The sequence below is a fragment of the Amblyraja radiata genome, chromosome 28 (genome assembly GCF_010909765.2).
Source record: "Amblyraja radiata isolate CabotCenter1 chromosome 28, sAmbRad1.1.pri, whole genome shotgun sequence".
Taxonomy (NCBI): Eukaryota; Metazoa; Chordata; class Chondrichthyes; order Rajiformes; family Rajidae; genus Amblyraja; species Amblyraja radiata.
Window position 1 is genome coordinate 18,542,314 of NC_045983.1, and position 15,396 is coordinate 18,557,709.

General features: G+C 45.1%; 1 protein-coding gene across 2 annotated transcripts in view; it reads right to left on the reverse strand.

Annotated features, from left to right (window-relative positions):
- Positions 1-15,396, reverse strand: part of ssc4d (scavenger receptor cysteine rich family member with 4 domains) — a 62,915-nt gene that overhangs the window by 5,806 nt on the left and 41,713 nt on the right. For both annotated transcript variants that reach the window (XM_033045968.1, XM_033045967.1), the window contains 6 exons: positions 14,073-14,135; positions 12,778-13,092; positions 10,960-11,052; positions 7,300-7,359; positions 2,340-2,651; positions 242-331 (listed from right to left, as the gene is read on the reverse strand). In XM_033045968.1, the coding sequence (XP_032901859.1) occupies positions 242-331; positions 2,340-2,651; positions 7,300-7,359; positions 10,960-11,052; positions 12,778-13,092; positions 14,073-14,135 (933 nt within the window). The remainder of the gene's footprint in view (positions 1-241; positions 332-2,339; positions 2,652-7,299; positions 7,360-10,959; positions 11,053-12,777; positions 13,093-14,072; positions 14,136-15,396) is intronic.

The following is a 15,396-nucleotide window of genomic DNA, read 5'->3' on the forward strand; positions in this document are numbered from 1 at the left end:
TGCAGTCCACACTGGAGGCAGAGTTAAAGCATGATCAATAGAGGCACACAGCGGAGGAATTGTTGTCATCAATAATTCAGTGAAAATAACCAACTTGGCACAAAATTCAAGTCAATGCTGAAATGTTTTTCACCTTATTCAAACCGTGGCCAAATTGCATCTACATCCCCATGGTCTCAAAAGCCTATTGTACATTCATATAGTTCAGAATATTTGTTAAAGTTGGCTTTAGAGCACCTACCTTCAGGCACCCTTAATGCTTCTGTTGTTCTCATCGTGGTCATTATTGGTGCTTGTTTACCAGAACCACTTGCCTCATGAGCTTTATATTCTAAAATAAGAATGCAAGAGCAGGCAGTCTTAGAAGCACATAATTTTGGCTTTCTTAATTGCTGTTAAAATAGTTATGCTTATTCATCAGGAATATTGAAATGGAAATAAATCTTATGGTTTTGAGTGCGCTTGTTTTTTGCAATGGAAAGCCTAGGACAACAAAAAAATCTTTCTAAACTTTCTAAACATTAAAGTATTAAACATTTAAAAATATATGCCTGCCACCTTATAGGGTACGTTGAACATTTCCTGTCCAGGAGTACGCTGGCCCTATCCCCAAACTCTATCTCGTTACATTGATGTCTGCAGACACAAAATGCTGCAGTAACTCAGCGGGACAGGCAGCATCTCTGGAGAGATGGAATGGATAGCGATTCGGGTCGAGACACTTCTTCAGACTGATGTCAGGGGAGTGAGCGGGACAGAGATAGAATGTAATCAGAGACAGCAAGAATGGTGGGAGAACTGGGAAGGGGGAGCGGAGGGAGAGAGAGGGAAAACAAAGGCTATTTGAAGTTGGAGAAGTCAATGTTCATACCGCTGGGGTGTAAGCTACCCAAACGAAATATGAGGTGCTGTTCCTCCAATTTGTGCTGGGCCTCACTCTGACAATGGAGGAGGCCCAGGACAGAAAGGTCAGATAGGGAATGTGAGGGGGAATTAAAGTGCTGAGCAACCAGAAGATCAGGTAGGCGTAGGTGGACTGAGCAGAGTTGTTCAGTGAAACAATCGCCGAGCCTATAGAGACAGAGTCCCCCTAGTCCTTATCTTCCACCCCATCAGCTGGCGCGTACAACGCATTATCCTCCGAAATTTCCGCCACCTCCAACGGGATCCCAACACTAGCCACATTTTCCCTCCACCCCTTTCTGCCTTCTGCAGAGACCGTTCCCTCCGCAACTCCCAAGTTAACTCATCCCTTCCCACCCAAACCATCCCCTCCCCAGGTGCCTTCCCCTGCAACCGCAGAATATGCAACACCTGTCGCTATACCTCCTTCCTCGACTCTGTCCAGGGACCCCAACAGTCCCTTAAGGTTAAGCAGAGGTTCACTTGCACCTCCTCCAAACTCATCTACTGTATCCATTGTTCAAGATGTGGGCTCTTATACATCGGCGAAATCAAATGCAGACTGACATGAAATGCCATCTAGCCATGTTCTCCAGAGATGCTGCAAGACCTGCTGGGTTACTCCAGCACTATGTGTTCTTTTGTCTATTCTGTTTCCTAATCTGTCAGGTTCAGATTTCTTCCCAAACTTTATGTATGAAGCATATTTGGTATTTTTGACTCAGTTAAACCAATCTCTTGCCTGAGTTGGAAGTTTTAGGTGACAATTAAGAGAGTCGACAACATAATATCATCAATGGAGTGCAGCACTATTGGAAAAGTCACTTTGAAGATTAGAAAGTAAAATGAGGCTCATCCAAGTGAATATACAAAAATAACCATGGCACAATTTTTGATTGATTGATTGATTGATTTAAAGCTACAGCATGGAGACAGGCCCTTCCACCCATCGAGTCCATGCTGACCATCGATCACCCATTCATAGTAGTTCCATGTTATCTCACTTTTGCATCCACTCCATACACTCTAGGGGCAAAGTATAAAGAGGCCAATGAACCTACAAACCTGCATGCCTTTGGGATGTGGGAGGAAACCGGAGCACCCGTAGGGAACCCATGCGGTCACATGTTGAATGTGCAAACTCCACACAGACAGCACCGGAGGTCAGGATCAAACCCGGGTCTCTGGCGTTGTGAGGCAGTAGGTCTACCAGCTGTGCCTCCGTGCTATTCCAGATACTCTATTGCCCCAGTTTTGCAGAGTAGCCGCATTGTGTTCTGTTCAAACACAGTCTCAAACACCAACATAGCAGATTTTCTGTCCATTCAGAGTGATGCTGTCTGGTTGCCGAATATATACTGACATTACATGGTACAAATAACATTCAAACAGTTATCTTCTGCATCAAACTCCATTGCGGTTGATGTTGATCTTACCTACACAAATAGCGCCTGCATCCTCATGGTGTCTACAGTTGTGTTTTCCCCATCCAAGGTTAAAGCATTCAGACAGGGAGGATTCTGTGCCTTTGCAGTTCACATTATCCAACAATATAGGTCCACTGCCATATCCAAAGTAACTTAGTTCTTTCGCCGTGATGGCACCACCGCATCCCAGCTGCCTGCAAACCACTGCCACGTTTATGATATTCCAGTCATCGTCACACACGGTTCCCCAATTATTGCCGTAAAATATCTCCACTCTGCCTTGACAGCTGTTGTTACCATTCATCAGACGAATGGATCTGGCTGGAAAAATATTAACACAGTTATTACATTTTCTACCTTCATTTATGATACACATGGTACTTTTAAATTGTTTAACAAGCAATCTATGTCCCTTTACTGCAGGCAAGGAGAAGGTGAGACCCTACCTCACGGCCAACTCAAAATGACATACAAGCAGAAAACAGGCACAGGTTAGGGAAGCATCGTGGCTCAGTGGTAGAGTTGCTGCCTTACACCACTAGAGACACAGGGTTTGATCCTGACTATGGGTGCTGTCTGAACAGAGTTTGCACGTTCTCCCTGTGACTGTATCAATTCTCTCTGGATGCTCCGGTTTCCTCCCACATTCCAAAGTTATACACGTTTCTAGGATTCTAATTGGCCTCTGTGAAATTGCCCCTAGTATATAGTGTATGGGTGATTGTTGATTGGCGTCGACTCGGTGGGCCAAGGGGCCTGTTTCCATACTGTATCTCTAAACTAAACTAAGACTAAAGGATATAACAATTTAGTAAAGGGGCTGATTGCAACTAGGGATTAGTTCGACTGTTAGAGTTGTTGAAACCATGTTATATGTGTTCCCAATAAGCAACGTACTATCTGATGATACTAATAAGGTTCTTTAGAGTGCTTTAAGAGATCACTTCCCACTCATGTTCCTCTAGCAGTATTTTTGAGGAAACCCTTTGCACAGAGCACAGAGCACAAAGTACCTCCCCAAGCAGCATTATGGCTAATCCCTCTTTGCGGCAGACTAATGAACAGACATCTCAATCACACAGTCCTGGCAATTGGTCTGCTCACTGCTACCACATGGGCAATTGGTTCCCTGGATGCTACAAGCCTGGTGATCAAGCATCTGGCTGCTGATCCCCGGTGTGCTTGTTGCCGTAGCCCTGGTGATTAGCATCCATATTGTAACATTACCAACAACTGGCCGCCTCTTTGTTACAGGTGTGGGAGATCAGCCTTCTCATTGTCTGCTGATCAAGTCTCTCACTGGCAGAATCCAGGTGATTAGGCTGGTGAGTTGGTTGTTGCTGTCCTGCCAACCAAAGATCCTATAGCGGAGCGGCCAACTGGCCCCATTACTATCAGATCTAATATCCCTTCTGGCACTTACCCAAGGACTGTGTGCAACAGTTTAATACTAGTTTTTCCAGCTGGGTGAGCTGACTGTGGTGTTACACGGATGGCAGTAAATGGTGCAGGTGAAGTTTAAGGTTCAGATTTGGGCTCCTCTGTAAAGAATGTGTTTGTTTAAACGATACCAAATCTCGCTCGAGAACTGAAAGTTGATTTTGGATTTGATCTCTCTTCACTTGAGACACTGTGACATGGATGGGGGTACAGATGAACCAAATGGTGCAGATAAGGGCGGCACGGTGGCACAGCGATTGAGTTGCTGCTTTACAGTGCCAGAGACCTCGGTTCGATTCTGACCATGCGTGTTGTCTGTATGGAGTTTATATGTTCTCTCTGAGACTTACGTGGGTTTTCTCCGGGTGCTCCGGTTTCCTACCACACTCCAAAGACGTACAGGTTTGTAGGCTAATTGGCTTGATAAAATTGTAAATTGTCCCCAGTGTGTGTAGGATAATGTTAGTGTGCAGGGATCGCTGGTCAGCATGCACTCGGTGGGTCACAGGGCCTGTTTCCACGTTGTATCTCTGAACTAAACTAAACGCTGAAGATGATGGATATTTCATAATATTGCTCAACTTATTTCTAGAGTTAGGAAGCATTTATGTTATCCTTTTCATGGAAAATTGAACAGAGTTTGACTAGAGTTAGGCAGAGCATATATGGTATTTTGAAACTGCACAATGTTTTCTTGTATTTTTAAATATATACTAGACCAAGTGCAGACCCGTTGGGTCTGTATCCCCAACGGCGTATGCGGGGGGGGGGGCTGCGGCATCACACTCACATTAACCACCCCCCAAACACACAGGTGGGGGGAGGGGGATGAGAAGAGGGAGGGAGCGGAGAGGAGGAGGAGGAGGAGGAGGAAACGGGACAGATTTGGGAGGGAAAGGAGAGCGGAGTAGGGGGTGAGAGAGGGGGATGGGGAGAGAGATGTGAGGGAGGGGGGGATGGGGAGGGAGGGGAGGAGGGAGGGAGGGGGAGAGGGGTGGGGGGAGAAAGGGGGAGAGGTGGAATAGTGGGGAGGGAGGAGGAGAGGGGTAGGGGGAGTGATGGAAGAGGGACAGAGGGGTAGGAGGAAGGGGGCGGGTGGAGAGAGGGAAGGGGGTGGGGTAGAGAGGGAAGGGGGGTGGGGAGAGAGGGATGGGTGGGAGAGGGAGAGGGGTGGAGAGAGGGAAACATAGAAACATAGAAATTAAGTGCAGGAGTAGGCCATTCGGCCCTTTGAGGCTGCACAACCATTCAATATGATCATGGCTGATCATTCAACTCAGTATCCTGTACCTGCCTTCTCTCCATACTCCCTGATCCCTTTAGCCACAAGGGGCACATCTAACTCCCTCTTAAATATAGCCAATGAACTGGCCTCAACTACCTTCTGTGCCAGTGAATTCCAGAGATTCACCACTATCTGTGTGAAAAATGTTTTTCTCATCTCGGTCATAAAAGATTTACCCCTTATCCTTAAACTGTGACCCCTTGTTCTGGACTTCCCCAACATCTGGAACAATCTTCCTGCATCTAGCCTGTCCAACCCCTTAAGAATTTTGTACGTTTCTATAAGATCCGCCCTCAATCTTCTAAATTCTAGCGTGTACAAGCCGAGTCTATCCAGTCTTTCTTCATATGAAAGTCCTGACATCCCAGGAATCAGTCTGGTGAACCTTCTGTGTACTCCCTCTATGGCAACGATGTCTTTGAGCATTGGGCATTGTGACATCACACGATGGAACATTCACCAGGTGCTGGTGCTCCTGCAAAGGCATATGTAAATGATCCATTCCGATTGGACATCTGTGAGCATCGGGCATTGTGATATCACACGATGGAACGTTCACCAGGGGCTGGGGCTGGGGCTGGGGCTGGTGCTGGTGCTGATTCTATGGGTGAGAAGCCAGTTTATTTTTGAATTATTGGGGGGGGAGAAGGATTTGATTAAAAACGTGTACTTAAACACGACGAAATGTAATGAGGAGCGGATACTTAGAAAGAAAAGTGAAATCTCTACCGAAATGGAAAAGATGTCGGCGATTCTGCGTCTGGTTTCGGAGTTGCAGTGAATCAAAGGAAGAAATGCAGCCGGCAGCCGTACATGTAAATGGATCCATTCCGATTGGACATCTGCGAGCATTGGGCATTGTGATTGGACATCTGCGAGCATTGGGCACTGTGACATCACACGATGGAAATGAATCAAAAGGCAGACAGGCAGCCGGGCGGACGGCAGGCGGCAGCCACAGACTTTTATATAATAACTAGACCAAGTGCAGACCCGTTGGGTCTGTTTCCCCAACGGCGTTTGCGGGGGGGGGGGGGGGCTGAGGCATCACACTCACATTAACCACCCCCCAAACACACAGGTGGGGGGAGGGAGGGTGAGAAGAGGGGAGGGAGGGGAGAGGAGGAGGAGGAAACGGGACAGATTTGGGAGGGAAAGGAGAGCGGGGTAGGGGGTGAGAGAGGGGGATGGGGAGAGAGATGTGGGTGAGGGGGGGTATGGGGAGGGAGGGGAGGAGGGAGGGAAGGGGAGGGGGTGGGTGGAGAGAGGGGAAAGAGTGGGGAGGGAGAGTGGAGGGGGAAGGGGGGAGAGAAGTGAAGTGGAAGAGAGGGAGGAGAGAGGGATGGGGAGGGGAGAGAGATGTGGGGGGGAGGGATGGGTAAGAGTGTGGAGGGAGGGGGAAGAGTGTGGAGGGAGGGGGAGAGAGGTGGGGGGGAGAGGGGGGAAAGAGTGGGGAGGGATAGTGGGAGGGGGGAGAGGTGGAAGAGTGGGGAGGGTCAGAGGGGTAGGGGGAAGGGGTGGGGGGAGAGAGGGGAGGGAAGGGAGGGGGAGAGAGAGGGGAGAGAGAGGGGTGCTGTGGCAGTGAATTCTGTGGCAGTGAATTCCAGAGATTCACCACTCTCTGTGTGAAAAATATTTTTCTCATCTCGGTCCTAGAAGATTTCCCCCTTATCCTTAAACTGTGACCCCTTGTTCTGGACTTCCCCAACATCGGTTTCTATAAGATCCCCCCCTCAATCTTCTAAAATCTAGCGAGTACAAGCCGAGTCTGTCCAGTCTTTCTTCATATGAAAGTCCTGACATCTCAGGAATCAGTCTGGTGAACCTTCTCTGTACTCCCTCTATGGCAAGAATGTCTTTGAGCATTGGGCATTGTGACATCACACAATGGAACGTTCACCATGGGCTGGGGCTCCTGCAAAGGCATATGTAAATGGATCCATTCCGATTGGACATATGTGAACATTGGGCATTGTGACATCACACGATGGAACGAATCAAAAGGAAGAAAGGCAGCCGGCAGCCGGACGGACGGCAGGCGGCAGCCACAGACCTTTATATAATATTAGATTAGATAGATAGATAGATAGATAGATAGATAGATAGATAGATAGATAGATAGATAGATAGATAGATAGATAGATAGATAGATAGATAGATAGATAATAGCTTGGATTGAATTCATAATTGATTATTTACCAAACACCATTAAAGCTTAATTGAATGAAAACTAATTAAGCTTACCCCTTTGAGATGTTGTTCGCTTTGTTGTTGTAATCTGTTCAAAAGATTGTTTCATATCATCTGTAACCAAATATAAGGAATGATCGTCAATCGTGGACCTTGCAAATACCTCTTTGGCATTATCATGTTCTTTCATCATAAATTTCTAGATTTCTCCTCAGATGCTCACTAGATTCCCTGGTCTGAACTGTTTCATCATGTACTTTGCCCAGATGGTCAGTTTCCCAGTATCTGGGATAACTGTAATCCGCAAAATAAGATGGGCTGGGTTTGGGTTCGAAGTAGAATCGTTGAAAAAAAAATCTAATCCAAACCCAAACCAACTGGCAATCATATATGAAGAAAGGTTTGGAGTATTTTGATCTTCATAAAAGTCTTTGATAAGGTGTCCCAGAGTATACCGATGAATAAGGTTAAGAAATTTAGAGTCAAGGGACAATAGCAGTATTGTTCGTCGGCTTCAGGATGGGAGCAAAGCATGGCTATAGCAGACAGAAGAAAGTGGTGGAATCACTGAGTTTACGTTGCTGGGGCAGTCATGAAAAGAGACATCGTTGTAAAATAGGAGGACAGTCATTTAAAACTGAGGTGGATGGAAATGTATTGTCTCTGATGTTAGTGAATCTTTGGATTTCTCATTTCCTGAGGAAGGCAGAGGCCAGATCATTGTATTTATTTAAGGTGGAGATAGATAAATATTTGAAATATCTAATATTGGAATTGAGGGTGATGAGAAGAAGGCACAGAAGAGGGGATTAGACCTGCACAGATTTGCCATGATTATATTGAATTGTGGGGCAGACAAGGGGACTCGGAGCCTACTCCTGCTCTTGTGTTCTTCTCATCCTCAAAGATTAGTGCTGGGATAACCACTGTTTATAGTTTATACTAATGAATAGATTCAGCGATCAAATGTATGCTTTCTAACCTCATAGATGAAACATACTTGGCTGAGACCTAGCAGTAGAGTAGTGGGGAGATGGTGAAGTGATAGTCCGAATTGAAAAGAAACAACAAATTAGAGGAAAAATTAATAATTAACATGGACACATCAATAGCAAATGAAGTTCAACACAAATGATTGTGAGGTAATACGTTTTAGTAGAAAGACTAGATATATCTTTTGTTTGAAGATGCAAAACGAGATGGAATTGAGAAACGAGTCCTGAACTAAAATACACTAAAATGCCTAAAGATAAGGCACAGGTTAGAAAATCCATATAAGATCCAAACTATACACTAAAGTTTGATTCTACAGGGATGGAATTGAAAAGTAGGATTGATAGAAATACATCGATAGATGCTCCTGAACACATCATCAGTGATGTAACCTGGGGTCATTGGGTGTTTCGGGTCTTTCAACATCAGACACCCTCACCCAGGCGACCCAGCCGTGGTTGATCAGACCACGACTTGTGTTCAGGTGGCATTCGCTCCTCCCCATGGACCTCCTCTCCTGATCCAGAGCCATCTCGAGGCCTTCTCCGCTGCCTCTGTGGTGTTCTTGATGGCCTTTCTCCTCGCCACTCCGTTGATGCCCAGTGCACTCAAGGCTTTGTAGAGCGATTGCCCTGCAAAACTTCTGCAGCCAACCCCGATGGGCATACACCTTACCTTCCAGCCTTGCTTGCGGCAGTCTATGACCAGCTCTTCATACTTGGCCATCTTCCTCTCGTGGGCCTCCTCCAGACGGTCCTCCCACGGCACTGTCAGTTCCAACAAGACGATATTTTTGGTCGCATCTGAGACCAGGAGGATATCGGGCCTCAGGGTGGTTGTGGCAATGTGCCGTGGGAACTTCAGCTGTTTCACCAGGTCTACAGAAAGCTGCCAGTCCTGCGCAGTTGCCAGGATTCCTGACTGATTCCTGGCTGCTGTGGTTCTTGGCAGCTGCACTCCGGCCTTCACGAAGATGATCATCTGGGTGGTGGGGCGTTCTCGTCTACAGCTGCTGATTCCCATGCTGATGGCTTCTGCAATGGGTTTCAGAACCTGGTCGTGACGCCATGTGTACCGGCCCTGTCCAAGAGCCTTTGGGCAACAGCTCAGGATGTGCTCCAACGTCCCCTTGCCTGAGCATTGCGGGCAATCTGGAGATTCCGCTTTGCCCCAGATGAAGAGGTTCGATGGACTGGGCAGGACATCATATACTGCCTGGACCAGAAACTTGATGCGCTGTGGTTCAGCCTGCCAGAGCTCAGTCCATGTGACTTTTCGGTCCATGGCCTGCTCCCACCTTGTCCAGGCTCCCTGCTGCCTCAATCCAACTGCTCTGGTAGACCTCTCCTCCTCAACCACTGCCCTCACTTCCTCCTGGACCAGCCTGCACCTCTCCTTCCCCTTGGCCTTGTCAAACTATGGAAAATTATGTTAAACCTGTATTTAATCTTACAGTGGACAATTCTGGCCACAATATAACAAAATAGATATGGAGGCTTAGAGAGGGTACTGGCAAGAGTAGCAAGGATGATTCCAGAAATGACGGGTACACATACCAAGAGACGTTGAACAAACTGGATGGCTTTTCTTAAGACTCAAGAGTCAAGTGCTAGGAGTCAAGAACGTTTAATTGTCAATTGCTATATGTATCAGCAACGGAACAATGAAATTCTAACAGATGATCTAGTTTTGATAGAATGGATGTTGAAAAGATCCTTCAGTTTCTGACTAAAAGCCATCAGTATAAAACCTGCTTCTGTGTTGACTATTCTCTGCAGTTCCATGACTGAGACAGATGCAATGAGGCAGGATAGAAGGTTACGAATGGTGGGGGGTAGTGGGAGGAATTTACAGATGGAGTTCATGAGGCAGATAAGGTTACATTATTCTACAGAGGATGCATGGTTTGATTTTTACCTGCTACATTTTCCATTGGAACTACAGGAAATGTTTTTGGGTCAAGGACACTATCTCTATAACTGCTTTCACAAACCAACCATACTTCTACAATGTGTATGAAGGAACTTCAGATGCTGGTTTAAACCAAAGATAGACACAAAATGCTGGAGTAACTCAGCGGGACAGGTAGCATCTCTGGAGAGAAGGAATGGGTGACGTTTCAGGTCAAGACCATTTTTCAGACTTCACTTCTACAATCTTCCACAAACTCCACCCCCATCATTACCACTCAACTCTCTGATCTCCCAAACCTCTTCCTGATAACCTCAACACAGAACACAATTCTTCCCCCAAATGCAGAGCATCCCAGTTTCCCTCAGCAATGTTGCTGCTCCCCTTTTTTCTCTACCCTTCACTCATCCAATTCTAAATGTGCTGTTGCCTTTTTGTATCTCTCAGGGAGATAGCTATCTGCCAGAAAACTGGCAAAATAAAATTCCCAATGTCTTCAGCTAAAAACCAGAGTGTTCGGGGAAGCCAATCTTTCACAGTTTGTGTACATCCAACATCCAGGTTCTTGACAAGAATACAACTCTATAAATATCAGCTGCCTGTTCAACCGCTGATATTTCCTCCATCACCTTTCAGAGACGGTAAACTATAATGGTTCTGACAAGTTCAGGCAGCGGGGGTGATTTTCCAGTTTCATTCTTTGCTTGGGTAAACTGGTGGACAGCACTGCTTGGATGTCACAGACAACTTCATTTTGTCCGATTTAAATTCAGTATCTACAGTGGGTAAGTTTATACAAACTCTCCTTACTGTGATTGGTAGTTGGAGTAGAATCCGTGCCCATGAGTGATGTAGAAATTCCAGTGGTTGTAACATCTGGAGCTGCCGTGGGAGTCCATGAATCTTGAAGGAAATAAAGAAGAAAGCTTATATAATGTTAAAATGATGAACAACAGAGAGCTTTGCTACATTATTACCGGACAGCAGGGGTTAAACTCGCATTGAAATATTATTTTTTAATTATAAGACATGCTCAGATACTTTACATGTGGAAAGGCAGATTTAGATATCTGGAATAAGGTAAATCGAGGAGATAATGATTCAGACACTGGTTTACAGATTGAAACAAGGTGCTTATGAAAGTCAAAGAGATAGCATGATGGGGACAGCATTGAAGATGTGAACAGTGATTTTTAATTTAATCATGAGGAATAGGGATCCAATTTAGGTCAGTGAAGAAGGGGAAATATCAGCAAAGGTTAGTGAAAGACTGAGCCTGGATGTTAGAGTTCTGGGGACAGGATGAGAGTCGCCCATTTAGAGAACACTGGGCAATTTGAGCTGCAAAGCTGTAAAAACATGACTGATGGTTTCAATGTTGGAAATTGGACAGGGCCACGTATGACATGGAGGCGGAGATCCACCTAAATGACATCCTGTAGGGGATGGAGCTGAGCTGTATTTCAACTTAGTGCCATGGCCACAAATGGCTGGCTTAGCCTAGGCTGGAGATGAGTCAGTAGCTGAGTGTTGGACTTTATGACATGGGTCTGAAACAGTGAACCTGGTCTTCATAAAGTCGAGGTGGAGGAAACTATATTTTGTTCATTTTATTTAAAGTGGAACATAACATGCAGCAGCAGTGAGGTAATTGTGATGACAATGGGCAGCGGAAGGGGAGGGCCAGCTGAACATTGATGTGGAAATGAAGGGACTTGATTTTGATCCATTTTACATTTAGTTTTACAAGGTTTCATTACACCAATCCTAATTTCTATTATTTTTAACAATTTTTAACAGTTTTATCTTCTTGGCAACAAGACTGTGAATATTTGGGCCCTTGGTGAATATTTTGAAGTGTTTGTGCCCATTTTCAGCAGAAATCTCACCCACGGAGAATGTGGCACTTCTGCTAGCACTTCTGTTAACACTTCCTTTCACAATTCACCCACATGTGGTATTATTTCTCTGCAGTTTTCATGCTAGAGGTGGCACCATAAATATATATTTCAGACAAATTGCATCGAAAGACTATAGCAGACTGTCCAGCAGGATGATGGGAACTAAACATGGAATAAAGGTCTCAGCTGGGACATTGATTGTGCCTTCACAGACTCTTGCGGGTTGATTTCCATGTGCTGCTGTATGTATGGAATTTGTACGTTTTCCCCTTGACCGTGAGGGTTTTATCTAGGTGCTCCGGTTTCCTCCCACACGCCAAAGGCATACAAGTTTGCAGGTTAATTGGCATTGGTAAAAATTGAAAATTGTCCCCAGGATAGTGATAGTGTACGGGGTGATCGCTGGTCGGTGCAGACTCGGTGGGCAGAAGGGGGCGGAAGCAGCAACTCTACTGCTGCGCCATGGTGTCTATTATAAACAGGATTGAATGTGCAGGGTTTAAAACAGGAAGAGCTGGAAATCATCAAATCTTAGATTACAATATATTTAGTCCTTGGAACCTGACACTGAACGTAGCATATGTAGTGCTCCTGCGATACATACACCTATACAGTGTCAGTGCAACTGAACGGTGTTGGAAATAGATAAAACACGTGAGGATGACGGATGAATTGACATTTGTGATATAAAAGACTAAAACCTGGATTCTTTTGGTGAAAACATTACCTGCACAGATGACCCCTGCATCTTCGTGATGCCCACAGTTGTGGATACCCCAGCCCAGACTGTGACAACTCAACAGTGACAACTCACTCCCTTCACAGTTGACGTTGTCCATTAGAATCATCCCTTTTCCATATCCAAAGTAGGAATTGGTGGTGTAGGAGATCGCTGTACCACAGCCGATCTGCCGGCACACAACCTTGGCATCGTCCATGCTCCAGTCATCATCACAAATTGTTCCCCAATGTCCTCTGTGCTTAATCTCCACCCTGCCTTGACATGAGTTGTGGCCATTGACTAATCGAATGTTGCCCTCTCCTGTAAGAAGACAAATCAGTAATATCTTTAAAGGTATATCTTTTGATAGGAAATATTTTATCAACTGCCACACTAATCTTCACATGATGGGCTTAATTGTTTTATTAAATATATTTTAACAGGATAATAAATGTAGTACTCTACGTATTAACAACATTATACTGAGGAATAAAAGGATCTCTGATGCTCCAAATCCACGCCATTTTTTCTATCCGTTCTGTACTTGTTGATGCCTGATAAGGGAACCGTGACTATCATGGAGAAAACCCTTCATCAGCATTGACTTATTCCCCATTGGGCCGTAAGTGAATGAGCATCTTACATTCCATCATGCAATTCTGCCTCCAACATTTGCAGATGGGAGAAATCTACAGTGGTAAAGCTAAGTATGTTGTGTGATGGGCCTCCACCACATTAGAGAGACGTTGTCGCCACCTAAACCTAACGTACAGCCACTGAATGTTACACAACATGTTTACTTTGTCATCAACTAGAATGGGAATTCTGGAATTTGGCTAATGTGGTTTACCCTCGTCAGCTGCCGGGATCTTTACAGAGCAAAGCGCAGGAACTTTAATCAATGCTACAGTTGTTTGAAGAGATTGAACATTCTAGACTACAGCCCACAAACAAACCTTTCTTGCAGTATCCCACTCTAATGTTTCATAACACAAAATGATCTAACCATGGAAGAGAAGCAAAGCAGGTGATGAGTGCTAGCCAAATTTATCAGAGCAACAAGAAATGACAATTTACTGTAGGTTGTCATTGCCAACCCTGCTCCCGCTCTATGGCTCAATGTGTCCCATTCATTCCCTTATATGGATCATACATGCACTTTCCCTTCATAAAGGCTATGGGTTCTCATCCACCTTCTCACAATAGAGACCACTTTGCACACTCATTCTGCATTTGTGTAACTACTCATGGTATTCAACATAACGGTAACTTAGGTGCCATTGTAAATTTCTAATAATTACCTTGGTATTCCCACATAGATAGTTTGGTTTCATTTATCCTGTTTTTAGGAGCTGCACTAAAATCTAAAAAGGCAAAAAGATAATTTAATATTATATTATTGATCATTCATTGAAAACAAGGTTTGACTTGGAGGTAAATACCATTTATCATAATGATCCTTGTGTACTTTGTGGAGATGTGACAGAGAACAATGAAATAAGAATCACAATTCTCCCATGATTTGCATTCCTGACTGAGTGGAAATAGAATGTTACTTAAATAGTTAGGGTGGATTCTTACAGTATCTCTCAGATGCTTGTTGGGAAGGAGCAGAAATTTAGAGTATGAAGAGAGGAGGGGGAAACCCCATGGGCACTTGGAGGTACACGAAGGAGTCATCCTGACTTCACCAAAGAGTTCTGATGGCCTAATTATAGAGCATGTTTCAAACTATTCTACAGATATCGGGATCACAATAATTGGAAGGAGAAACTGCTTTTCACCCAACTTGCACTCATTACTTTACAGTTAATACTATTTTCCCAGTGTTGAATTTGCCCATACCCAGGCTGATGAAAGCAAAAGCAGGCAGTGGAAATACTGATAGTTGATGACCCTGCTTCCCTCCTGACATTGGGACACAATGTGGGAGAGAGGTGAATACAGAACTGGAACATACTTCTATGCTCCTCTTGCAGCTGTGACATTTCCCAGCCATCTCCAGGCCCTGCAAGTCACCTCATCCCAAATCTCCATTCAGGAACAGACACAAAATGCTAGAGTGACTCAGCGGAACAGGCAGCATCTCTGGAGAGAAGGTATAGGTGACGTTTCGGGTCGGGTCCCTTCTTCAGACTGATGTCAGCGGAGTGGGCGGTACAGAGGTAAAATGTAGTCGGAGACAGTAGAATGATAGGAGGACTGGGAAGGGAGAGGGGATGGAGATAGAAGGGAAGCAACGGCTACTTGAAGATAGAGAAGTCAATGTTCATACCGCTGGGGTGTAAGCCACCCAAGCAAAATATGACTTGCTGGTCCTCCAATTTGCGCTGGGCTTCACTCTGACAATGGAGGAGGTGCAGGACAGAAAGATCAGTGTGGGAATGGGAGGGGGAGTTAAAGTGTGCATTCAGGGATATGTTTTGAGTATTCAGCCTACCACTCTGCAGGAGTTCCATTAGTGTCATGCTATATCTCCAAATAAATATTTGAATGATGATGTTCATTTGGATGTACAACTTGTTTCCTGGGAATGGAAAACATCATTTCAAAGCTCTGGATTATGCCACTAAAAGTCATTACTTTGGCTGTCATGGACACAATGAACTGAATGACTTTATGCAC